Here is a 26,331-nt window from a genome sequence, read left to right as displayed (position 1 = left end):
ACACCACTTCTGAAAGGTTGCCTGCCGACCCCTGAACTAGGGTGACCATACATCCTATTTTGGCTGGGACAGTCCCCTTTTTAAGCCCTGTCCTGAATGTCCCAACTTTTTTGGCAAAACTGGGCATTTGTCCTGTTTGCAAATAGGACAAATGCCCAGTTTTGCCCCCCCCAAAAATGGGACATGCCCCCTACAGGGGCTCAAAGGAATGTTCGGGGTGGGGTGGGGTGGAGGTGATGCCAAGCGCTGGGGCTCAGGCTGTCGGCATTGGTGGCTCGGGCCAGCCCCGTATGGTGTCCCGTTTTCAATTTGGGAAATATGATCATCCTAACTTTCAGTAAAATTTAGTTAATAGTTAATATACGTTCTTATTTTTTCACAAAATGTAAAACTAAAGATTTTCTGTAAAAAAACGCAAATTCCACGTATTTCCGTGGCAAACGGATATCTAGAATTCCTGGTAACAAGTCACCAGGACCAGATGATATTCACCCAAGAGTTCTGACGGAATTTAAATATGAAATTGCGGAACTACTATCTGTGGTATGTAACCTATGGCTTAAATCAACCTCTGTACCAGATGACTGGAAGATAGCTACTGTAATGCCAATTTTTTTAAAAGGCTCCAGACGTGACCCTGGCGATTACAGACTGGTAAGCCTAACTTCAGTACCAGGCAAATTGGTTGAAATATAGTAAATATCAGAATTATCAGACACATCAATGAACACAATATGGTTGGGGAAGAGTCAACATGGCTTTTGTAAAGGGAAATCATGCCTCACCAATCTACTAGAATTCATTGCGGGGGGGGGGGAGGGGGGTCAACAAGCATGTGGGACAATGGTGATCCAGTGGCTATAGTGTACTTGGACTTTCAGAAACCCTTTGACAGGGTCCCACACCAAAGCCTCTTAAGCAAAGTAAGCTGTCATGGGATAAGAGCGAAGGCCCTGTCATGGATCAAAAAACCGATGGATGAAAAGAAAGAAAAAAAGGGTTAGGATAAATGGTCAGTTTTCAGAATGGAGAGAGGTAAACAGCGGGGTCCCCCAAGGATCTGTACTGGGACCTGTGCTGTTCAACATATTCATAAATGATCTTGGAAAAGGGCTAAACAGGGAGGTGGCAAAGTTCGCCGGCAATACTAAAGAACTCAAGCTAATTAAGTCCAAAGCTGGTCGCAAAGAGTTACAAAAGGATCTCATTCAGCTTGGTGACTGGGCAACAAAATGGCAGCTGAAATTCAATGTTGACAAATGCAAAGTAATGCATATTGGAAAACATAATCCCAACTATACATACAAAATGATGAGGATTAGCTGTTACTAATCAAGAAAGAGATCTGAGTCATTGTGGATAGTTCTCCGAAAACATCCGCTCAATGTGCAATGGCAAACAAAAAGCTAACAGAATGTTGGGAACCATTAGGAAAAGGATAGATAAGACAGAAAATATCATAATGTCACTAAATAAATCCATGGTACGCCCGCAATTTGAATACTGTGTGCAGTTCTGGTTGTCCCAGCTCAGAAAAGATAAATTAGAATTGGAAAAAGTAGAGAGAAGGGGAATAAAAATGACTCAGGTATGGAACAACTTCCATATGAAGAGAAATTAAAAAGACAGCGACTGTTGAGCTGAGAAAAGAGATGACTAAGGGAAGATATGATAGAAGTCTATAAAACCATGACTGGTGTGGAGAAAGTGAATGGGGAAGTGTTATTAACCCTTCACATAACACAAGAAACAGGGATCACCTAATGAAATTAATAGGCAGGTTTAAAACAAACAAAAGGAAGTACTTCTTCAAACAATGCACAGTCCACCTGTGGAACTCATTGCCAGGGGATGTTGTGAAGGCTGAAAGTATAACTGGGTTCAAAAAAAGAATGAGATAAATTCATGGAGGATAGATCCATCAATGGCTATTACCCAAGATGAGTCAGGGATGCAACCCCATGCTCTGGGTGTCCCTAAGTTTCTGACTGCCAGAAGCTGGGACAGGACAACAGGGGATGGATCACTCAATGATTGCCTGTTCTGTTCATTCCCTCTGGGGCACCTGACACCAGCCACTGACAGTATACTAAGCTAGATGGACCATCGGTCTGACCCAATAAGGCTATTTTTATGCTCTTAAGAGAATTTAAAAAGAGTAAAACCTACGAGGATCCCAATAAAAAAACCACAGTACTGGAGAACATACGCTAGCCAGGAATAATCCTGCACCAGGGCTAGGGAAGAAATGAACTGGTCAACATAAAAGGGATTTTCTATCTAACTTCTACAATTCAAATCCAGGTCATTAGCTTTCTCTGTGACTGAGGAGTTGGCTCAAGGGAGTCATGTCACATGCACCTGTATTTGGCTGCTGCAAAGTACAGTAGAACCTCAGAGTTATGAACACCAGAGTTATGAACTGACTGGTCAACCACACACCTATTTTGGAACCAGAAGTATGCAATCAGGCAGCAGCAGAGACACACCCCCCTCCCCAATACAGGACAGTGCTGTGTTAAACTACTAAAAAAAAATAAAGGGAAAGTTTAAAAAAAATGATTTGACAAGGTAAGGAAACTGTTTCTGTGCTTGTTTAATTTAAATTAAGATGGTTAAGAGCCGCATTTTTCTTCTGCATAGTAAAGTTTCAAAGCTGTATTAAGTCAATGTTCAGTTGTAAACGTTTGGAAGAACCAGCATAACGTTTTGTTCAGAATTGCAAACATTTCAGTTACCAGGTGTTCCTAACTCTGAGGTTCCACTGTACTGAAATGTACGCGAATCCCGCTGACACACGTAAGCTATAATGATGCAGAGCATCCCTTAGGGATTAATGACCCGCTGAGGGAGGGGAGGTAAAAGCCTGACGTACAAGCAGTGGCCATGAACACCAGGAAATGCCCTGCCCTAAGATTATTGCAATTATAAAAATGAAAATGAAAAAAAAAAAAAAAAAAAAAAGGTCAGAGACACAGAATCATAGGACTGGAAGGAACCTCGAGAGGTCTTCTACTCTAGTCCCCTGCACTCATGGCAGGACTAAGTATTCTTGTATGGGTGATGCAGTTACCACTGTTCTGCACAAGGCTATTGCTAACCTATTTGGCACATCCCTTTAAAATAAACAGCTGCTGAAGCTGCTTTAAGCATTATTGTTGAAAGCATTATGAACAGTAAAAATCTTCTGATGCGGCACCAGCATCACTGCAGGATGGATGTTGCTTTATGCTCTCCAGCTCCGGGCCCTCCACTTGCCAGGCCACAGTAATGCCCCGGTAATAGTGATCTGCAGAGCAACAGGGAAGCACCAAAATGCAGAGTTAAAATTAAAACCTTCATAAGCAAACTTTAAAACCAGATTTCCTGCAGCAAGCAGCTCGCCCTTCTGCATGCTGAACTGATTGACGGGGCAGTTTTCTCCGTTTTTGTTAATAGTCTGGAGGAATGAGGACAGGGGCTTGGAGTCAGGAAGCCCTGGGCTCTAATTCTGGCTCCATCAATGACTTGCTTTTTGACTCTTGAGCAAGTCACAACCTCTGCCCCTTAGTTTCCCCATATGCAAAATGGAAATACTTCATAACTGGTTTTACAAGGCTGTTGCAAAAATCAATTAGCTTACGTTTCTATAACTCTTTGAACATTAATTGCTACAGAGATATTAAGCGTCATATTATTGGTGACCCGGGACTAGTGCCATGTGCATTTAATGGGAAGAACAAAATTCAAATCTCAGCTATTGCTTCTCATCCCTGCCAAGCCTGTGAAGAATGGGAAAATTATGGAGGGGCTGACCAGCACTCCTGAGGTAGTCTGCTGTTGCTGGTTAATTGGGTAGTCACATTAACTAAGACAAAGAAAATCCAGCCCAGCCCCTCCACAAGCGGAATCAGAGCAATACATAGCCTCTGTACCGGAGGATGTAAGATTACATACAAGACCCACAAGACATTGCAGACTGGATTCCCAACCTGCTGAATTTCATATGACATGACCTGATAACACCAACCTATAGCAGGGTTAGGCATCAGTTGTGTGGTGTTAGGGCAATCTGGTGAGTGAGGGAAGGCAAAAATTAAACAGAAAGGACAAAGACAACTTTAGCAAGTTGTGTGCCACTCCAATTCTATTCTAAATTCATTATTACTCTTAATTTCAATAGAGAGACAGGGCTGGAGATTAGAAACGCAGCAGCCGTCTTCATAGTCTATCAATTCTTATTGCTAGGCTGCCCTCTGGTGGCCAGTCCTAGAATTTTATAGCATGCACTTAATTAAAACTTCTGCAGAAGATAGGACACTGAGAAACCCAGGAGGAAGAATTTGGGTTTTTTTTCATTTGTTTGGTTTTGAATTATTGTTACTGTGAACTCGCAGCTTGAGGACACTGAAGGAGAAGTGAGATGTTAGGAGGGATCTATTGGTGACTTTGCTAACCAGAATTAGGAGGTAACGCCATGCACTGGACACGACATTATTTAGTATTTGTACTACTATTTTTTTATTTGTATCATCATAGCACCTTGGAGCCCCAGTCATGGCCCAGGGCTCCACAGTGGTAGGTGCTCCAGGATCACCTAGAGGCCTCAACCAGGTCATAGCTCCACTGTGCTAGGCACTGTACAAACATATAGTAAATGACAACCCCTGCCCCAAAGAGCTTACAGTCTAAGGAAAGAATGGAATCCAAAAAGGCCTGGAGGCAGGAACCGGAGAAGGAAAAAATGGAGTGCATCACTGCGGAGTAGAAGGATAATGTAAGGTCTGGGATGTAGGTGAGAGTGGAACTAAACTGTGAATGAGGGAAGTAAGGAGAATATTTGGGAGTAAAAAATAAGGAATTTGGTTTCAGCCACCTCTTAGGGCACGTCTTCACTACCCGCCGGATCGGCGGGTAGCAATCGGTCTATCGGGGATTGACTTACCGCGTCTAGTGAAGACGCGATAAAATCGATCCCTGATGGCTCTACCGTCGACTCCGGAAATCCACCGCGGCAAGAGGCGGTAGCGGAGTCGACGGCGGCGCGGCAGCGGTCGACTTGCCGCCGTCCTCACAGCCAGGTAAGTCGACCTAAAATACGCCACTTCAGCTACGCTATTCACGTAGCTGAAGTTGCGTATCTTAGGTCGACCCCCCGCTGTAGGGTAGACCTAGCCTCAGTCAGCAGCCTCAGTCTGCAATCCCAGAATTGGGTGGTGGTGTGAAAAACATTGTGGTGACACAAAGAATACTGACTTCCAGAGAGGAAGGAACAGGAGGTACAGATGGACCCTGAAGAAACCAGAATCCAGGCCTTTGATTGCCCTTAATGCCTTCTCCTAAGAAAAAAGGGGTGCTCTCTGCAGAGCTGGTGGTCAATTTTTTGAGGACATTTTCATCAGGAGGGTTTCTCAGGTTCAAATCAGTCAGAGCAGGGACCTTCAAGCTATTGGTGATTCTAGAGTTGGTCGGTTGCATGCTCTCTCTCTTGTTTTTTCATGAAAGGTCTCAGTTTCATTTCAACACAGAACAAAAACAAATGTCAAAACCTCAAATTTTTCTCTTTTTGCAAAATGGAATTTTTGTTTTTTGGCCAGCCCCAGTGCTCTGTGGCTCCAGGACAAAGAGGGAGGGATGGGGTGTGTGGACAACAACCCTTCTATTTCCTTTTTTGCATTAACTTCCTTTTCAAAATATTACCTGATATGTTGGCAGACCTACAAGACAACTGATGATACCTCCCCCCTCTGCTTCTGAGACATTTTAGCGATCTGGTTACTAACCCAAACCAGATAAATCTCATTTGGGCTGCAAGTTCCACCCTTATTTGAGTTAAAAGGACATAAGGCTCTCACAGGTCAATGGTGTATATGGGACTGTGACTAGGGTGACCAGACAGCAAATGTGAAAAATCGGGACGGGGGGTGGGGAGTAATAGGCGCCTATATAAGAAAAAGACCCAAAAATCGGGACTGTCCCTATAAAATCGGGACATCTGGTCACCCTAACTGTGATATACATCCATCCTCTCCCAGCTCTGACCATATAAACACTCCCTTGCTTGAGTCCCTTCACTGGCTTTCACTCTCCTTACACAAATTCAAGTTTATCGTTCTTCCTTTCAAGGCTCTGCACACCTTCAACCCACCTACATCTCTTCCCCTATTTCCTACTATACCCGTTCTGCTCCCTATACTCAGAGGTCTCCTAGCTGCTCCCTCACAGCTTTCTTTTGTACCGCATCCCAGGCTTTGAGTAGCCTTTTAACGGTTGCCTATTGCCCTCCCACTCCTCATTACAGAGACTCCTGAACAGGCCCCACCTGTTGCTTGAAGCAAGCTAGTTGTAAGGTCTATGCCCCATTGTGTGCTGGGCCTATTCTGTTGTACAATACTCTGTACTGCACCTTCTTATCTCTTTAGACCAGGGATCGGCAACCTTCGGCATGCGGCACGCCAGGGTAAGCCCCCGGCAGGCCGGGCCAGTTTGTTTACCTGCCGTGTCTGCAGGTTCGGCCGATCGCGGCTCCCACTGGCCACGGTTCACCGTTCCAGGCCAATGGGGGGCTGCGGGAAGTGGCGCAGGCTGAGGGATGTGCTGGCTGTGGCTTCTTGCAGCCCCCATTGGCCTGGAACGGTGAACTGTGGCCAGTGGGAGCCGCGATCGGTCGAACCTGCGGACGCGGCAGGTAAACAAACCGGCCCGGCCCACCAGGGGGCTTACCCTGGCGGGCCACGGGCCGAAGGTTGCCAATCCCTGCTTTAGACTGTAAGCTCTTCAGGGAAGGGCCTCAGTGTTCAACACATTTACATTTCATACCACACGGACATACACTTACAGCATGGCACTGCAGGTGATACTAAAAAAATTTCAGTAAACATCCACAGCTTCACAGGTTGCCTTTTGTTCAGCAATTGTACGCCAACGTTTTACTTTGGTATAGAAATGATGTTAGGCCAGTTTGCGATTGGTTATCTGCTGCTATGGTTGAGGCCAATAGGGTTAGGACCAATCCATGATTTCAAGGATAGGAGGTAGGGGCTTCACTGGAAAGGGCCTATGACTTTGGAATTTTTTCCTACTTAAAATATGCCCAAGCCCATTAGTGACGAGGCTAAAGATGCGTCAGTTTACATCCTACTCTGGATTGTGGGGGATTTATTGGGTTATTTTGGTTAGCGTTGTTTATGCCACACTGTTTTATTTGGTGATGGAAGCTGGTTGCCCTTTGAAATTTTCTGCCTCTCCTTTACCTTTCTATGCAGCAATCAGATATTGCTGGCACTTGCACTTTAACGATAAATATATTTTCCCCAGCTCCACCACACTGTGGATATCAACATGGCGTTACTCAATACAGCAATACTCATTCTGTTGGCATTGCAGGGTCCTGTGATTAAACCTGGCGCAATAACCACCCAGCCCGGGTTGGTGAAGAGAGACGTCAGTCACATTAAACGACTGCACTCAAGTGCTATTTGCAACCAGCGCCTGGGACAGCAGGCGAATAATCACAAGTGCCCAAGTAAGTTTACCTGCAGCAGCCAGGTGGGCAGTGACCTCATCAGCAGCAGTAGAGTTGAGAATATCAGAGTCATCATAGGAGGTATCCTCAGGAGAAGACGGTGAATCTTCGTCTGCACTCAACATGCTGTGTTCTGTGTATGTGGCCACATGGACCTGCTGCACCTGCTGGGCCACGGCATGGGCCTCAATGGTATCCATGTGTTCCGTTTTGGTCACCCCGTGTCCTTCCATTAATAGCTACTGTTAAGGGAGACAAATCACAGGACAAACATTACTAAACTGATGCAGTGTAATAAAATGGGGTTGACCATCTCTCCTGCCACACTCAGATCACTCCACTCACTGAGAATGGGACAGAAATTATCTTACCCAATGGAAGTTGCCCTTTGGGTGACTGAATTGATGGTTGCACTGGGAGGTACAGAAGGAACTGGAAATTTAAAACAAGAGGTATAACCACCTTGCTTCCAAACACTGAGGCACTCTGAGGGGATAATCTTTGTGGAGGGAGAAGTCCTCCAGTATCCAATTACCCTTGGTACTGTGACAGCCCCACCCTCCCACACATACACTTCGAGATGTTTGACCAAAGATACAAACTGCCGCCACTAAACTACGTAGAAGTTATTTTTAAATTGAGTTTTCTGTTTAGAGTCTAGGCATCAGGTCAGAATCATTATGGCCGAACACAAAGGTTTCATGAAGTACCCTTGTCTGACATGACTAGCAGTAAACCACTGAATAAAGGAATAAATATGTAGCACTTATATAATGTTGTACATTCTCAGAGAAATTTACAAACATTAACTCGTCAACCCTCACACAGTCCCTGAAAAAGCCTGGGGGAAAGACAGGAGCAAAGAAATGGCCATTTGCAGGTACATGTGCAAGCCACATGTTGTGCGTGAATTGTTATACATGGACAGTCAGATTCCTGTCCCTGAGCTATCATCACTGAAAGGCTTCATGGAAGAAGTGAGTTTTAAAAGGAGCGGTATGAATGAAGAGAGGGCAGTTAACTAGGACACAAGACGTGGAAGATCACTGCAGGCACAAGAGACACAAAGGAAGAAATCAGGAAGATGAGAGCACAAGGCAGGAACAGATGCATCTGTTAGGGAGGAGGTTCGCATGGAGTGAAGGGAAAGGTGGGAGCAAGAATGTGTGTGGGGTGAAGTGGAAAGGACCAGAAGCGATATTTGAGAAAGGGCACGACATGGTCAAAGCTGTGGGAGAACCACATTTTTTGTAGTAGCATTTTAAGCAGACAGACAGACAGAGACAAAAAAAGAGGTAGTTGCAGTAGTCAAAGCAGGAAATAATCAAAGCTCAGATAAGGGATTTAAGCAGCAGGATGGAAAGGAAAAGACTGAATTGAAAGAGACCGTAAATGAAAAGTCGTCTGGATTTAGCAACAGCCTGGACGTTGTTGGGCATAGCAGAAAGATGTCATTCAGTTTCTGCCACGTGGTATTTAAGTTGGCGTCAGAACACCCAAGACAAGATGTAAGGTGGCAGGAGAGGTAGATTTGGAAGTAACCAGCTATGCTGTGAACAGAGAAGAGGTTTCAAGGTCTTGTTGAGACTAGGATTAAAGCTATGATGTTAGCACACGTTAACTAACGCACGCTACTGTGACACGGTGTGTCTCGGACAACCCTCACTGGAAAGTGTCACAGCTACCATCACATCTTTCAAATACTACTTCAGGCAAGGTCTTAGATGGTAATTGGTGACCTTCAGAAGAGGTGAAATGAAGAGGATGGAACCAGAGGGCAGCAGATCCAGGACAGCATTTGAGAAGAGGAAGTCGAGGGAGTGGGAATAGGCTCAAGGAGCTTGGAGGTGAAGGGAGGAGCAAGAGATAGGGTAGCAGAAAGGCAAACGGGGTCGAGAGAGGACACAGTGCCCACATTTAAACCCCTTTGAGATTTTAGTCACAGGCTGGTTTCTAAAGCCCACAGGTGGCAGCGTTTGCTTTGCTCTGTCATGCAAGCACAAGTGACATTTAAGTGAGTCCCACCATCGCCAAAGACAGTTCCATCCCAAAGGACTCCGAACATAGGATACAAGCCCTTAAAAATAGTCATGTAAAACTGAAACAGTCTATTCTAAAATCTCTTTCCACATTTCTGACTGTCTAATTGTAACTTTCTTCAGGAAACATACAATGCATCCCAAGGGCAGGAGACAATTCCTCTAATAGGTTTTTTGCTTTTAAATTATTAAAAAGGAAAAATAATTTAGAGGAACTTATGTGAATCCCAAGGACTTCCATCCCTTGCTTACTACTATAGCAAGTTACAAAGGGTGGATAAGAGAATGCCCCCTGTACTGATGCTGAAGGCTGCATAAATGGATTGTCTGGAGCTCGGTGTTTTGAGGTATGATGTTTCTTGCATAACAGGCGGGATCAGGAAATTGACAGGAGGGTTGTAATGATCCACATACAGAGTTTGCTGAAACAACGGCCAAAGGAAAGTGGGAAGAAGGTTGCTAGTGTCGGAGAGTGATATTGGATACAGAGAAAGACCAGTGACTTCCCATAACTTCAGCTGTACATAAGGTGTTTGGAATTTCATAAGGGATCTGGTTAGTTCATATGTACATATCCTGGTGTCAGGCCCAGTTAAGGTAACCATGAACGCAATGTTGCCCCCGGGAGTTGCAAGGATATCAGACAGACCAACCTCCCCTGCACAGTAAATTGGCAAATCTAATCAGCAATTTCCTGTCATTTGGGCAGCCTCCCATGCTCTTAAAAAGAGAGTCACTATTTCTATGATCCTGATAGGAGAGCCTTGGATCTAATCAGAAGCTATGAAGGCAAAACTCAGGTCACCATTTTAGGTGAGGGAGTGATACCTTATTTATAAGGTTCAGATTTTGACACGGTTATTTTTAGTAAAAGTCACGGACGGGTCGCAATCAATAAACAAAACTTCACAGAAGCCCGTGACCCGCCTGTGACTTACTAAAAAGAATAGGGGGTGGGGGGGATGAGAGCCCAAGCCCCAGTGCAAGAGGGTGGGGGAGAGGGGTCCAGCACCTGTCACCTGAGGCAGCTGACGGCTCTGGCACCTCAGGCTGCATGGCCCTTGCCGGCTGACAGCTCCAGCCCCGCCGCCCCAGGGCTGAAGCGGAAAATGTCATGGAGGTCTCTGAAAGCCACGGAACCCATGATTCCGTGACCGAATCTTATCCTTACTTATTTACTAATACAAAAGAAAGGAAGAGGTCTCCAAACACTGCCGGGAGGGCCTAAACTCCACAAGCTACTTAGGGCCATTTTTCTTTCCATGCATGTTCATGGCAGGTTTCTCCTCCTTCACTTTTTGTTACGTACTTATCTGATGTGATTACACAACCCTTGCTAGGAACCAGTCAACTATACTACAGGCTCCACATGCACCACCAACTTTATAAAAAACTGGGCGGGCTCAATCAGCTCTTTGTGATGTGCTTTGAGCTCCTGGGGGAGAAGCAGCAGGAAAGTGCCAAGTATTATTAGGGGGTGGATTTTAATTAATCAGATGCAATACACAGGGAAGTTTCTAAAGGTTAGGGTGATTCTGATTTATATCACAGCTGGTCGGCGAGTCAGACAGTCTAAAAACAGAGACCCTATTTCTGGAGTGGGGTGGGAAGAAGGGTTTGGTCACTGTGGTATCCAAGTGCTTGAGCTGATCACATGACTCACATGCGCGTTTCTGTCACTTGCCTCGTGTGCAGGAGGCAGGGAGCATGGTCTAGTGGTTAGAACAGAGAAATGGGAACCAGGACTTTTGAGTTTCACGTCTGACTTTGCCTCTGCTTAACCTTCACCAGAACAGAACGAACCACACACAACAGAAGTTAGTTACGTCACTTAATGTGCAACTGGAAGTAGCTCAGACGCTCGCGTGATGACAGCAGTATAACAACCTATATGGAATAGAAATCCTTTAACCATCTGATATCAGGCACTCCATCTGTACATGGGAAAACCCCCACCACTCATGCGCTCAGGGAAGATTTACTGTGTGAGAAGCATTTTGAGATCTTTGTCTGAAAGCTGCCAAATAGTATGGGAAATTAGAAAGATTCATTTGGGACCACAAACATATGTATCTAAAGCGATGTCTATAACTACAGGGACTATAGTACCATAGCTATGTGGCATAATCCACTATGTAGCGCAGATGGAGCTTACAGCAAAAGGAAGGGTTCTTCCATTGCTGTAGGATCACCAACTCCCTGAGCGACAGTAGCTACATCTGCATTTATACCAGGGATTTTTCACAGCCCTGAGCGACATAACTAAGTTGACCTAACTTGTAAGTGTAGATCAGGCCAAAGTTGCCGTTTCTAGTTAAAGATACTCTAGAGGAACTCAATCCGACATGATAGCAAAACTGCGACCATAGGACCCACTGCATCAGGCTATAAAGATCTATAACTATTACTAAGTCACCTTCAAAATCCCTGCCCTACCTGTAATAATCAAAGACCAGTAGAGCAAGATGATGCGACTTCCCAGCTCTGTTTACGAGGTAGATTGTTAAATCAGAGCCATTCAGAAATAGCAACAATTCAAATACCTCCAAGAAAAAAAAACAGAGCAAGATGTTGAGAGGACACGGAAGCAAATTGAAAACATCAGCCAGGTCTTCAGATGGAGGAACCTATTTGTCATTGCCCTACTGCAACAAGGAAGGGAAAATTATGAGAAGTAAAGCTGGTCAAAAATTTTTGACTGGAAAAAATAATTTTTTGAAGAAAGATGCAGATTTGGGTTGACCAAAACTTTTCATGCAATTTGTATCGATTTTGGTGAATTGTTTCAGTCCAAAAAAACAAAACAAAGAACCCTAAAAAACTGAAAAGGTATACAACATTTTGTTTCAATATTTTCAAAAAGAAACATTTAGACTTTGACTCAAAAGGACTTTTCTAAAATTACCTTTAATTCTATTTTAAAAATTAAAAGAAAATAAAGCTCAATATCCAAGGAAAAATTTGGTCTGAAGTGAAACAAAATGTTTCATTCGACCCAACATGATTTTTTTTTTAATTTTCAGAATTACCAATTAACCAAAAAACAAATTATTTTTACACAGTTCTACTTTAAATGAATAGGCTTGATGGACCCAGCCTTTTCCCGTTCAGTTACTCTGCCTCTTACAGAGGTATCCAGTGGCCTTATTTTATGGAGCAATGCAACATTAAATGTTCTCTTCAGTTTAAAAAAGTTTATCAACTTAGAGTTGACATTAGAGCAGGAATGACCAAACATGACTTTGCAGATCAAAACAGCTCAATGTCACCCTTTAGCATAGTGACATGGCCTCTGGAGACTAGTAGCTACTGTATACAATGCTCCATTTCATTCGGAATGAAGGCTGTTTGAATCCCAAAGCAATAGTGCACATTGGGAAATGTAGTCTTCAGATATTGCATGTTTAATATTAAAAGATATGGGTGGCTGTAGTCAGCTCCACTTGATACAATTAGATATAATACTCTGGCTCTTTTGGGGTAACATTTGGACACTTTATTCGACTGTGAAATTATAATCACTGCATTTTTGAGACAGTAAATGCATTTATAACTGACATTAGTATTCCTTAGGTAACTACGCAAAGTTACACATAGACATTTGATCTAGTTAATGGTAACATTCATTCTAGTTTACAGTACACACTCATAGGCCTTTTCTACACAACAAACACTGTGCCAGGATAGCTATATCAGGTGAGCTCCCCTGAGGTAGACCCTTCTTATGCTGACAAGGAAGAGTTTTTCTGGTGAGATAGTAACATCTTCTCCCTGAATGATGTTAGCTATGCCGATAGCAGCACTCTTCAATTGACACAGCTGTGTTTACAGTGGGGGTTTTGCAGGCATAGCTATGTCGGTGAGGCAGTGTGGTATTTTTCCCCGGCACACCTCACCAACAATAACTATGCCAACAAAACATGTAGTGTAGACCTGGTCTTAATCTGGTGTTTCTGAGACCAGAAGTGAAGAAGGAGAAACAATAACAGGAAACTTGGAAATGGCAGAGATGCTTAATGACTTCTTTGTTTCGGTCTTCACCGAGAAGTCTGAAGGAATGCCTAACATAGTGAATGCTAATGGGAAGGGGGTAGGTTTAGCAGATAAAATAAAAAAAAGAACAAGTTAAAAATCACTTAGAAAAGTTAGATGCCTGCAAGTCACCAGGGCCTGATGAAATGCATCCTAGAATACTCAAGGAGCTAATAGAGGAGGTATCTGAGCCTCTAGCTATTATCTTTGGAAAATCATGGGAGACGGGAGAGATTCCAGAAGACTGGAAAAGGGCAAATATAGTGCCCATCTATAAAAAGGGAAATAAAAACAACCCAGGAAACTACAGACCAGTTAGTTTAACTTCTGTGCCAGGGAAGATAATGGAGCAAGTAATTAAGGAAATCATCTGCAAACACTTGGAAGGTGGTAAGGTGATAGGGAACAGCCAGCATGGATTTGTAAAGAACAAATCATGTCAAACCAATCTGATAGCTTTCTTCGATAGGATAACGAGTCTTGTGGATAAGGGAGAAGCTGTGGATGTGGTATACCTAGACTTTAGTAAGGCATTTGATACGGTCTCGCATGATATTCTTATCGACAAACTAGGCAAATACAATTTAGATGGGGTTACTATAAGGTGGGTGCATAACTGGCTGGATAACCGTACTCAGAGAGTTGTTATTAATGGTTCCCAATCCTGCTGGAAAGGCATAACGAGTGGGGTTCCGCAGGGGTCTGTTTTGGGACCGGCTCTGTTCAATATCTTCATTAACGACTTAGATATTGGCATAGAAAGTACGCTTATTAAGTTTGCGGATGATACCAAACTGGGAGGGATTGCAACTGCTTTGGAGGACAGGGTCATAATTCAAAATGATCTGGACAAATTGGAGAAATGGTCTGAGTTAAACAGGATGAAGTTTAACAAAGACAAATGCAAAGTGCTCCACTTAGGAAGAAAAAATCAGTTTCACACATACAGAATGGGAAGAGACTGTCTAGGAAGGAGTACGGCAGAAAAGGATCTAGGGGTTATAGTGGACCACAAGCTAAATATGAGTCAACAGTGTGATGCTGTTGCAAAAAAAGCAAACATGATTCTGGGATGTATTAACAGGTGTGTTGTGAGCAAGACACAAGAAGTCATTCTTCCGCTCTACTCTGCTCTGGTTAGGCCTCAGCTGGAGTATTGTGTCCAGTTCTGGGCACCGCATTTCAAGAAAGATGTGGAGAAATTGGAAAGGGTCCAGTGAAGAGCAACAAGAATGATTAAAGGTCTTGAGAACATGACCTATGAAGGAAGGCTGAAAGAATTGGGTTTGTTTAGTTTGGAAAAGAGAAGACTGAGAGGGGACATGATAGCAGTTTTCAGGTATCTAAAAGGGTGTCATAAGGAGGAGGGAGAAAACTTGTTCACCTTAGCCTCTGAGGATAGAACAAGAAGCAATGGGCTTAAACTGCAGCAAGGGAGGTCTAGGTTGGACATTAGGAAAAAGTTCCTAACTGTCAGGGTGGTTAAACACTGGAATAAATTGCCTAGGGAGGTTGTGGAATCTCCATCTCTGGAGATATTTAAGAGTAGGTTAGATAAATGTCTATCAGGGATGGTCTAGACAGTATTTGGTCCTGCCATGCGGGCAGGGGACTGGACTCGATGACCTCTCGAGGTCCCTTCCAGTCCTAGAATCTATGAGACAGCCCCAAATAATGACTAGTCGTGTAAGCAGTGGAATCATTCATTAAGAGAACTCTTTCACACACACACACACACACACACACACACACACACACACAATTCCTCCCAGATGAGCCCCACCTACATTTTGTAGCAGTTTATGGTTTCTTGCTCTCACTGATAGTCTATTAGATTTTTTGGTTCTTGATTTTTCTTGCCTTTTATTAAGTGTGCCTATACATATTTCATATGAGAAACTACTATTCTCTCCAGCTAATAAAGCAGAGTTCACGACTTGCATATGAATGACACTGTTACTGATCTCCTTTGCAAAGTGCTTTGAGATCTATTGATGAAAAGTGCTGTATCAGAGTTGGACATTATTATTATTATATTTAGGAGACAGAGCTCTTTAAAGCCTACAACACTGGGTTCCAGAACAATGTGCTTTTCATTTTTTTTTTTTTTTTTTTTAGGCAAATTCATTCAAGCCAGACAGACAAGTTCTAACAAACTGACTACTAAGGTCATTCGTAGTCTAAGTGAACAGTTTTAAAGAAAATTAACTTTGTTTCACGCAGTTGCTGCTTTTTTCCCCCTTCTTCTTCTTCTTCTTCAGGGAGGGAGGATATGTTTGTGTTTGGTTTTGTTATTTAATTTCTTCCCCCAACATCTGTAGCATCTTCTAATCCCTCAGATTTTCCCATTTCCCAGCTGTTGGAAATCTTCCACCTCCAACCCAGCAATCGTGAGGATCATGAACACTGTATTTGTATCTTTCAAACCTATTGTGTTATTCTTGTGGAGGGTCCCTTCAGATGAAACCACTCCTAGTGGACAAGCATATTAGACCCAAGTTTCTGCTGGCAACCATCAAACTGCAGTCAGCAAGTTTGTTTCTGTCTCTGCAGTTAAGCAGCTATCTATTTTACATCCAGGAAGACTAAGGCCATGTCTACACTACCCTTTATGCCTGTGAAACTTATGTCGCCCAGGAAAGAGAAAAAAACCACACCCCTGAGCAACGTAAGTTTCGCAGGCATAAGTGCTCATGTGCACAGCGCTGTGTCGGTGGGAGATGTTCTCCTGCCAACATAGCTACCGCCGCTCATTTAGGGGATTTTATTATGTCGATGGGAAAGCTCTCTCCTGTTGGCATAGAGCGGCTACACAAGTGATCTTACAGTGGCACAGCCGTATCGATACAGCTGTTGCACTGTAAGATCGCTCGTGTAGACATGACCTAACACTACGATGTCTATGAAGACATTTCCTGGTTGTTGTAGCTCAGTCCAAAAGTCTTTGACAAAGTATTTTGACATCCAAAGGCAATTTTTGACCAAAAAAAAAAAAAAAAAAAATTAAAGCCCCTCTCTACACCCAGTGCAGCTGCTTCATATCTTTCTAACTCAGCGGTTTCTTTGATGTAAATTCAACTGCAATCAAATTTGCTATTGACACCAGAACTAGAAAAATAAGTCTACAGGAGGACAAAACCAAACTACTAACTAATCTGAAAAGATCGTAAGAGTTGAGGCTGCAGGCAAGGAGGAGGAAACTGATCCTCTTAAGCATGAAGTCTACAGGAAATTGAGCAAACAACCACACGGATTAAACTGAGGCCTTGCCTACCACACAAAAGTTTTTGGTATAATTGAAGGAGTGAATGTGAACGGATATAATTGGCATAAACCCCACTGTGAATGCTCTTATTCATATAAGAGTGACTTTTTTCAGCTTAGCTTATGTCACTTGGGAAGGAGTTTACGGTAAACAAACAAACAAACAAACAAATGCTCATACTGCAACAAGTGTCAAAACCAGGGGAGGGGAGTGGGGCACAGACCTACATAACTATACCTGTATAACTGTGTTTCCCAGATAGACAAGCCCTGAGTATATTTCAGCCTCACCTCCTTACCACTGAACTATTACTACTTCAGCTGCTGTAGGAAGCGTGTGAGGTCAGGATGATGAAAGGGGAGGTATGCAAGAAAGGATTTCAGCATTAAGACATGGACCGCAATATAAAGTTTGAGAAGCACTATGCTAAGCAAGATAATTATGGTTGACATTTAAATTGCCATTACGTTTCAGAGTTAAACACTCCATGAAAGGGAACTGGGCAGGTTATGCCTCTCAAAGTTATTGTTCTAATCTGTGGAAGCAACACTGCGTCAGGACAAATTCAGAAAGTTTTCTTCAGCTTTACAACTACAGAGGCTAGAAACTACTCTGTAAGTATTAAAATGCTTAAATTTTCCAAAAAACACTGGAAATACAAAACAATCCACAGGAAGACCCCACTTTCCTAGAAATCTCACACAGATTTCCAAAGCCCCAACAGTAACTAAAAGCAGAAAGCCCCAAAAGATTTTGGGGTTTGAAACATTTGTTATAACTAGGGCTGTCCATCGCAGTTAACTCACGCGATTCACTCAAAAAAATTAACTGCGATTAAAAAAATTAACTGAGATTAATCACACTGTTAAACAATAGAATGCCAATTGAAATTTATTCAATCTTTTTGGATGTTTTTCTACATTTTCAAATATATTGATTTCACTTACAACACAGAATACAAAGTGTACACTGCTCACTTTATATTATTTTTGATGACAAATATTTGCACTGTAAAAAATTATAAACAAAAGAAACAGTACTTTTCAATTAACCTCATACAATACTGTAGTGCAATCTCTATCGTGAAAGTGCAACTTACAAATGCAGATTTTTGTTGGTACATAACTGCACTCAAAAACAAAACAATGCAAAACTTTAGAGCCTACAAGTTCACTCAGTCCTACTTCTTGTTCAGCCAATCGCTAAGACAAACAAGTTTGTTTACATTTACAGGAGATAATACTGCCCACTTCTTATTTACAATGTCACCAGAAAGTGAGAACAGGCATTCGCATGGGACTTTGGTAGCCGGCATTGCAAGGTATCTACATGCCAGATACATTAAACATTCGTATGATTCTTCATGCTTTGGCCACCATGCCAGAGGACATGTTTCCATGCTGATGATGCGCGTTAAAAAAATAATGCGTTAATTAAATTTGTGACTTAACTCCTTGGGGGAGAATTGCATGTCCCTTGCTCTGTTTTACCTGCATTCTGCCATATATTTCATGTTATAGCAGTCTCAGATGATGACTCAGCATTGTTCATTTTAAGAACACTTTCACTGCAGATTTGACAAAACGCAAAGAAGGTACCAATGTGAGATTTCTAAAGATCGTTACAGCACTCGATCCAAGGTTTAAGAATCTGAAGTGCCTTCCAAAAATCTGAGAGGGACGAGTTGTGGAACATGCTTTCAAAAGTCTTAAAAGAGCAACACTCCGATGTGGAAACTACAGAACCCGAACTACCAAAAAAGAAAATCAACCCTCTGCTGGTGGCATTTGACTCAGATGATGAAAAAGAACATGTGTTGATCCGCACTGCTTTGGACTGTTACCAAGCAGAAGCCGTGATCAGCATGTACGCATGTCCTCTGGACTGGTGGTTGAAGAATGAAGGGACATATGAATCTTTAGTATCTGGCACGTAAATATCTTGAGACGCTGGCTACAACAGTGCCGTGAGAACTCCTGTTCTCACTTTCAGGTGACACTGTGAACAAGAAGTGCCAATGTAAACAAACTTGTTTGTCTGAGCGATTAGCTGAACAAGAAATAGGACTGAGTGGACTTGTAGGCTCTAAAGTTTTACATTGTTTTATTTTTGAATGCAGGTTCTTTTTGTACATAATTCTACATCTGTAAGTTACACTTTCATGATAAAGAGATTGCACTACAGTACTTGTATGAGGAGAATTGAAAAATACTATTTCTTTTGTTTTTTACAGTGCAATATTTGTAATCAAAATCAAAAGTGAGCACTGTACACTTTGTATTCTGTGTTGTAATTGAAATCAATATATTTGAAAACATGGAAAACATCCAAAATATTTAAATAAATGGTATTCTATTATTAACAGTGCCATTAATCGCAATTAATTTTTGTAATCGCTTGACAGTCCTAGTTATAACATACAAAGATGCTATAGTCCCTGTAATATAGACGGGCCTTAGATACATATACTTGTGGTCTCAACTGAATTTTTCTCATTTCCCATACTATTTGGCAGCTTTAAGCCAAGGACCTCAAAATGCTTCTCACATGGCAAATCTTCCCTGAGCTCATGAGTGGTGGGGTTATTCCCCTGTACAGGTGGCATGCCTGACATCAAAGGGTTAAATGATTTCTATTCCATATAGGTTATTAACCTGAAAATTGATTAGAAACCCTTCTCTAATTCAACCAAAATGTGGCGCTTGATCTAGGAATTGAGTGTGTGAAAGACTAGCCAGCAGCAAGGGGTGCAGGAGAACTGTTCTCTACAGCATCCGCTTTCATTACAAAAAAGTCTCTATTATGCGGGCTAAGAAAACCTCCAAAAATGGGAATGTAATGGAGTAATGTCTGTCTGAATTTGCAGAGAGCTTGAAGCAATAGTTCTCAAATGTGAACTGTCCCTGTCACTTCAGTGGGTGCTAACTCAAATGCCAACGGTGACACTTGAAATGTCCACATTGTTAACTATTTCACTGTTCATCAAAATATATCAAAGGAGCTGTCATAACTATAAAGGGAAGGGTAACAGCTCTCCTGTGTACAGTACTATAAAATCCCTCCTGGCCAGAGACTCCAAAATCCTTTTACCTGTAAAGAGTTAAGAAGCTCGGGTAACCTGGCTGACACCTGACCCAAAGGACCAATAAGGGGACAAGATACTTTCAAATCTTGGGGGGGGGGGGGAAGGTTTTGGTGTGCTCTTTGTTTAAGATTGTTGTTCGCTCTTGGGACTGAGAGGGACCAGACATCAATCCAGGTTCTCCCCATCTTTCTAAACAAGTCTCTCATATTTCAAACTTGTAAGTAAAAAGCCAGGCAAGGCGTCTTAGTTTTACTTTGTTTTCTCGACTTGTAAATGTACCTTTTACTAGAGTGTTTATCTTTGTTTGCTGTACTTTGAACCTAAGACAGAGGGGGGTCCTCTGAGCTCTTTAAGTTTAATTACCCTGTAAAGTTATTTTCCATACTGATTTTACAGAGATGATTTTTACCTTTTTCTTTAATTAAAAGCCGTCTTTTTAAGAACCTGATTGATTTCTCCTTGTTTTAAGAACCAAGGGGGTTTGGATCTGTATTCACCAGGAGTTGGTGAAAGGAAGGAGGGGGGGGGAAGGGTCAATTGCTCCTTGTTTAAGAGCCAAGGAGTTTGGATCTGTATTCACCAGGGAATTGGTGAAAAGTTTCTAAAAGCTTCCCAGGGAAGGGAATGGTGGCAGCGGACCAGAACTAAGCTGGTAGTTAAGCTTAGAAGTCCTCATGCAGGCCCCCACACTTGTACCCTAAAGTTCAAAGTGGGGATACAGCCTTGACATGGTGGCACAGCGGTGGAGATCGTTCAAAAGCCAGTATGATTTTTTTTTCCTTCTAGCTGCTTGGAAAGCAGAGCTGAAGGTAGATGCATATCTTATCTCTCCTTGCCTGAAGGCAGAGGTGTTAAAGTTTTTTTTAACAAGAGCCTTTGTTAAGAGAAGGGTTCAATTAATGAGCAAACGACTGGTAAAAGGAATTTACAAGCTGAATTGTTTTTTTTTCTTTCTACCTCCTCGGAAATAGCTAGTTAGAAAGTCTCTGTTAACTCAGCAGCAGCCTAAGCTGAGTACATCCCAGTTTCAGTCAACTGCAGAGGGGTGTGGCCCAGCACAGGAAAGCAGGAAAATGACTACCAGTGAAGCAAACTAGAACTGGCCAGACTAGAAGCAGAAGAAAATGAAAGAAAACATCAGAGACTGCTTCAAATTAAAAAACTCGAGAAAGGAGCTGAAGAGGAGGCCCATGAAAGAGAAGAAAAAGCCAAAGAGGAGGCCCACGAAAGAGAAGAGAAAGCCAAAGAGGAGGCCCACGAAAGAGAAGAGAAAGCCAAAGAGGAGGCCCACAAGAGAGAGATGGAGCTGGAAAAAGCCAAAGAGGAGGCGAGAGAAAAAGAAAGGAAGCATGAACTGGAAGTAGCAAGGGCTAAGCAGGATGCATCAGACCATCCTAGCAACTCCTCTCCAGGTACCACTTCCCATCCCAGGAAATTCCCCACCTACAAGGCAGGCGATGATACTGAGGCCTTCTTAGAAAATTTTGAAAGGGCCTGCCTTGGATACAGTATCACTCCAACCCAGTACATGGTAGAGCTGAGGCCGCAGCTCAGTGGACCCTTAGCAGAGGTGGCGGCTGAAATGCCTAAGGAACACATGAACAGTTATGAACTTTTTAAAAACAAGGCCAGAATCAGAATGGGGCTAACACCTGAGCATGCCCGTCGGCGGTTCAGAGCCCTAAGGTGGAAACCAGATGTGTCATTTACCCGGCATGCCTACCACATTGACAAAAATTGTGATGCCTGGGTATCAGGAGCAAATGTTAAATCTCTGGAAGATCTGCTTTCCCTAGTAAAAATGGAGCAGTTTTTAGAGGGTGTTCCTGAGGAAATAGAAAGGTACATCCTAGATAGGAAGCCCAAAACTGTAACCGAGGCGGGGGAGATTGGAGCCAAATGGGTGGAGGTGGCAGAAAAGAAAAAAACCAGTAGCAGTTAGAGCGAATACCAGAAGGGGCAAGCCGAAACAAAACCTTACCACCAGGGACAACCCAAGGCCCCACCCACATCCCAAGGGAAACCCCAGACGCCTTCTTACCCCGCCCCACCAGTCTCCACCAACCAACATCGCCCCGGTGATACCTTAGCAGGGCGATGTTTTAAATGTAATGAACTGGGACATATAAAGGCTCACTGCCCCAAGAACCCCAACCGATTACAGTTCATTACACCACAATCACACCAAAGATCCCCAGACCCAGATGCCTCTCTCAAAGCCTCGGAGCGAAGGGAAACCTTGAGAGTGGGCGGAAAGAAGGTTATCGCTTGGAGGGACACTGGGGCACAAGTGTCAACTATCCACCAATCCCAAGTGGACCCCAAACTCATCAACCCGGAGGCTACAGTGACAATTCAACCCTTCGTGTCACAGTCTGTAACCTTGCCTACAGCCAAGTTGCATGTCCAGTACAAGGGCTGGTCAGGAATGTGGACTTTTGCAGTCTATGACAATTATCCCATCCCCATGCTACTGGGGGAAGACTTGGCCAACCATGTGAAGCTAGCCAAGAGGGTGGGAATAGTCACCCGCAGCCAGGCTAAGCAAGCTTTCACCCCCATCCCTGTTCCTGAGCCGTCCACGAGGGCCCCGTCTGTGTTACCGGAGACCCAAACACAGGTGGTGGAACCGGATCCTCTGCCAACGACTGCAACAGCCGTAGTGGATCCAATCCCAGAGACCCAGCCAAAGCCAGTCCCAGAACCGGAACTGGCAACGCAACCAGCACCAGAACCATTGCCAGCACTGAGTCCAGCGCTTGCAAACCCGTCTACAACTCCAATGCCAGAGGGCACCAGCGAGCCTGAACTGGTGGAAGCAGCAGATAACCCTACCCAAGAGGCTCAGCCAGAGCCTGAAATACCACATAGTGCACCAGCGGACAGCGGTTCACAGTCAATGGAAACAGCCCCAGCACCTGCATCGCTTCCAGAGGGACCAAGCCCCAGTCCACAGTCCAAGGAGGAACTGAGGTCTCCAGCATCAAGGGAACAGTTCCAGGCCGAGCAGGAAGCAGATGACAGCCTTCAGAAAGCTTGGGCGGCGGCACGGAGCACCCCACCGCCTCTCAGCTCTTCTAACCGATCCCGGTTTGTTGTAGAACAAGGACTTTTATACAAGGAGACTCTTTCTGGTGGGCACCAGGAAGACTGGCATCCTCAAAGACAGTTGGTAGTTCCCACTAAGTATCGGGTAAAGCTCTTGAGCTTAGCCCATGATCATCCCAGTGGCCATTCTGGGGTGAACAGAACCAAAGACAGGTTGGGGAAGTCCTTCCACTGGGAGGGAATGGGCAAGGACGTTGCTAATTATGTCCGGTCTTGTGAGGTGTGCCAACGAGTGGGAAAGCCCCAAGACCAGGTTAAAGCCCCTCTCCAGCCACTACCCATAATTGAGGTCCCATTTCAGCGAGTAGCTGTGGATATTCTGGGTCCTTTCCCAAAGAAGACACCCAGAGGAAAGCAGTACGTACTGACTTTCATGGATTTTGCTACCCGATGACCGGAAGCTGTACCCTTAAGCAACACCAGGGCTAAAAGTGTGTGCCAGGCATTAGCAGACATTTTTGCCAGGGTAGGGTGGCCCTCCGACATCCTTACAGATTCGGGAACTAATTTCCTGGCAGGGACCATGAAAAACCTGTGGGAAGCTCATGGGGTGAATCACTTGGTTGCCACCCCTCATCACCATCAAACCAATGGTCTGGTGGAGAGGTTTAATGGAACTTTGGGGGCCATGATACGTAAATTCGTAAATGAACACTCCAGTGATTGGGACCTAGTGTTGCAGCAGTTGCTTTTTGCCTACAGGGCTGTACCACATCCCAGTTTAGGGTTTTCACCATTTGAACTTGTGTATGGCCGCGAGGTTAAGGGGCCATTACAGTTGGTGAAGCAGCAATGGGAGGGGTTTACGCCTTCTCCAGGAACTAACATTCTAGACTTTGTAAGCAACCTACAAAGCACCCTCCGACACTCTTTAGCCCTTGCCAAAGAAAACCTAAAGGATGCTCAGGAAGAGCAAAAGGCCTGGTATGATAAACATTCCAGAGAACGGTCCTTCAAAGTAGGAGACCAAGTCATGGTCTTAAAGGCGCTCCAGGCCCATAAAATGGAAGCGTCGTGGGAAGGACCATTCACGGTCCAGGAGCGCCTAGGAGCTGTTAACTATCTCATAGCCTCCCCCACCTCCAACCTAAAGCCTAAGGTATACCATGTTAATTCTCTTAAGCCCTTTTATTCCAGAGAATTAAACGTTTGCCAGTTTACAGTCCAGGAAACAGATGACGCGGAGTGGCCTGCAGGTGTCTACTACGAAGGAAAAAGGAATGGTGGCGTGGAAGAGGTGAACCTCTCCACGACCCTGGGACGTCTGCAGCGACAGCAGATCAAGGAGCTGTGCACAAGCTTTGCACCGATTTTCTCAGCCACTCCAGGACGGACCGAACGGGCATACCACTCCATTGACACAGGTAATGCTCACCCAATTAGAACCCCACCCTACCGGGAGTCACCTCATGCCCAAACTGCTATACAAAGGGAGATCCAGGACATGCTACAGATGGGTATAATCCGCCCCTCTAATAGTGCATGGGCATCTCCAGTGGTTCTAGTTCCCAAACCAGATGGGGAAATACGCTTTTGCGTGGACTACCGTAAGCTAAATGCTGTAACTCGTCCTGACAACTATCCAATGCCACGCACAGATGAGCTATTGGAGAAATTGGGACATGCCCAATTCATCTCTACTTTAGACTTAACCAAGGGGTACTGGCAAGTACCACTAGATGAACCCGCTAAGGAAAGGTCCGCCTTCGTCACCCAGGCAGGGGTGTATGAATTCAATGTACTCCCTTTCGGGTTGCGAAATGCACCCGCCACCTTCCAAAAGACTTGTAGATGGTCTCTTAGCGGGATTGGGAGAATCTGCAGTTGCCTACTTCGATGATGTGGCCATTTTTTCTGATTCATGGACAGAACACCTGGAGCACCTGGAAAAAGTCTTCGAGCGCATCCGGCAGGCAGGACTAACTGTTAAGGCTAAAAAGTGTCAAATAGGCCAAAACAGAGTGACGTACCTGGGGCACCAGGTGGGTCAAGGAACTATAAATCCCCTACAGGCCAAAGTGGATGCTATCCAAAAGTGGCCGGTTCCAAAGTCAAAGAAACAGGTCCAATCCTTCTTAGGCTTGGCCGGATATTATAGGCGATTTGTACCACACTACAGCCAAATCGCCGCCCCGCTGACAGACCTAACCAGAAAGAAACAGCCAAATGCAGTTCAGTGGACTGATAAGTGTCAAAAGGCCTTTAACCAGCTTAAGGCAACACTCATGTCTGACCCTGTGCTAAGGGCCCCAGACTTTGACAAACCATTCCTAGTAACCACAGATGCTTCCGAGCGAGGCGTGGGAGCAGTTTTAATGCAGGAAGGACCGGATCAAGAATTCCATCCTGTCGTGTGTCTCAGCAAGAAATTGTCTGAGAGGGAAAGCCACTGGTCAATCAGCGAAAAGGAATGCTACGCCATTGTGTACGCGCTGGAAAAGCTACGCCCATATGTTTGGGGACGGCGTTTCCAACTACAAACAGACCATGCTGCGCTACAGTGGCTTCATACCGCCAAGGGAAATAACAAAAAACTTCTTCGGTGGAGTTTAGCTCTCCAAGATTTTGATTTTGAAATACAACACATTTCGGGAGCTTCTAACAAAGTGGTTGATGCACTCTCCTGGGAAAGTTTCCCAGAGTTAACTGGTTAACAATTGTTCTTGGAATGAAACATATTGTTAGTTTTTATATAATCAGTAGTATGTCTAAAGGTACATGTGTCTTATTAACTCTGTTTTCTCCTAGAGCTCCAGGAAAAAATCACAGCCAGTGTGGAACCAGACGTCCAACACTATCTGTGATTTGGGGGGCGTGTCATAACTATAAAGGGAAGGGTAACAGCTCTCCTGTGTACAGTACTATAAAATCCCTCCTGGCCAGAGACTCCAAAATCCTTTTACCTGTAAAGGGTTAAGAAGCTCGGGTAACCTGGCTGACACCTGACCCAAAGGACCAATAAGGGGACAAGATACTTTCAAATCTTGGGGGGGGGAGGAAAGGTTTTGGTGTGCTCTTTGTTTAAGATTGTTGTTCGCTCTTGGGACTGAGAGGGACCAGACATCAATCCAGGTTCTCCCCATCTTTCTAAACAAGTCTCTCATATTTCAAACTTGTAAGTAAAAAGCCAGGCAAGGCGTCTTAGTTTTACTTTGTTTTCTCAACATGTAAATGTACCTTTTACTAGAGTGTTTATCTTTGTTTGCTGTACTTTGAACCTAAGACAGAGGGGGGTCCTCTGAGCTCTTTAAGTTTAATTACCCTGTAAAGTTATTTTCCATACTGATTTTACAGAGAT

At 44.0% G+C, this 26,331-nt stretch overlaps 1 protein-coding gene across 1 annotated transcript in view; it reads right to left on the bottom strand.

The window, feature by feature from the left end:
• Positions 1-26,331, bottom strand: part of NRF1 (nuclear respiratory factor 1) — a 121,679-nt gene that overhangs the window by 74,723 nt on the left and 20,625 nt on the right. Inside the window, exon 2 of the mRNA XM_065406342.1 lies at positions 7,515-7,746. Coding sequence (XP_065262414.1) covers positions 7,515-7,737 — 223 coding nt within the window. The 5' untranslated portion in view covers positions 7,738-7,746. The remainder of the gene's footprint in view (positions 1-7,514; positions 7,747-26,331) is intronic.

Source organism: Emys orbicularis, chromosome 1 (genome assembly GCF_028017835.1).
Source record: "Emys orbicularis isolate rEmyOrb1 chromosome 1, rEmyOrb1.hap1, whole genome shotgun sequence".
NCBI lineage: Eukaryota > Metazoa > Chordata > Testudines > Emydidae > Emys > Emys orbicularis.
Note: the sequence above shows the minus strand (reverse complement) of the source record. Positions and strands in the feature narration are given on the sequence as shown.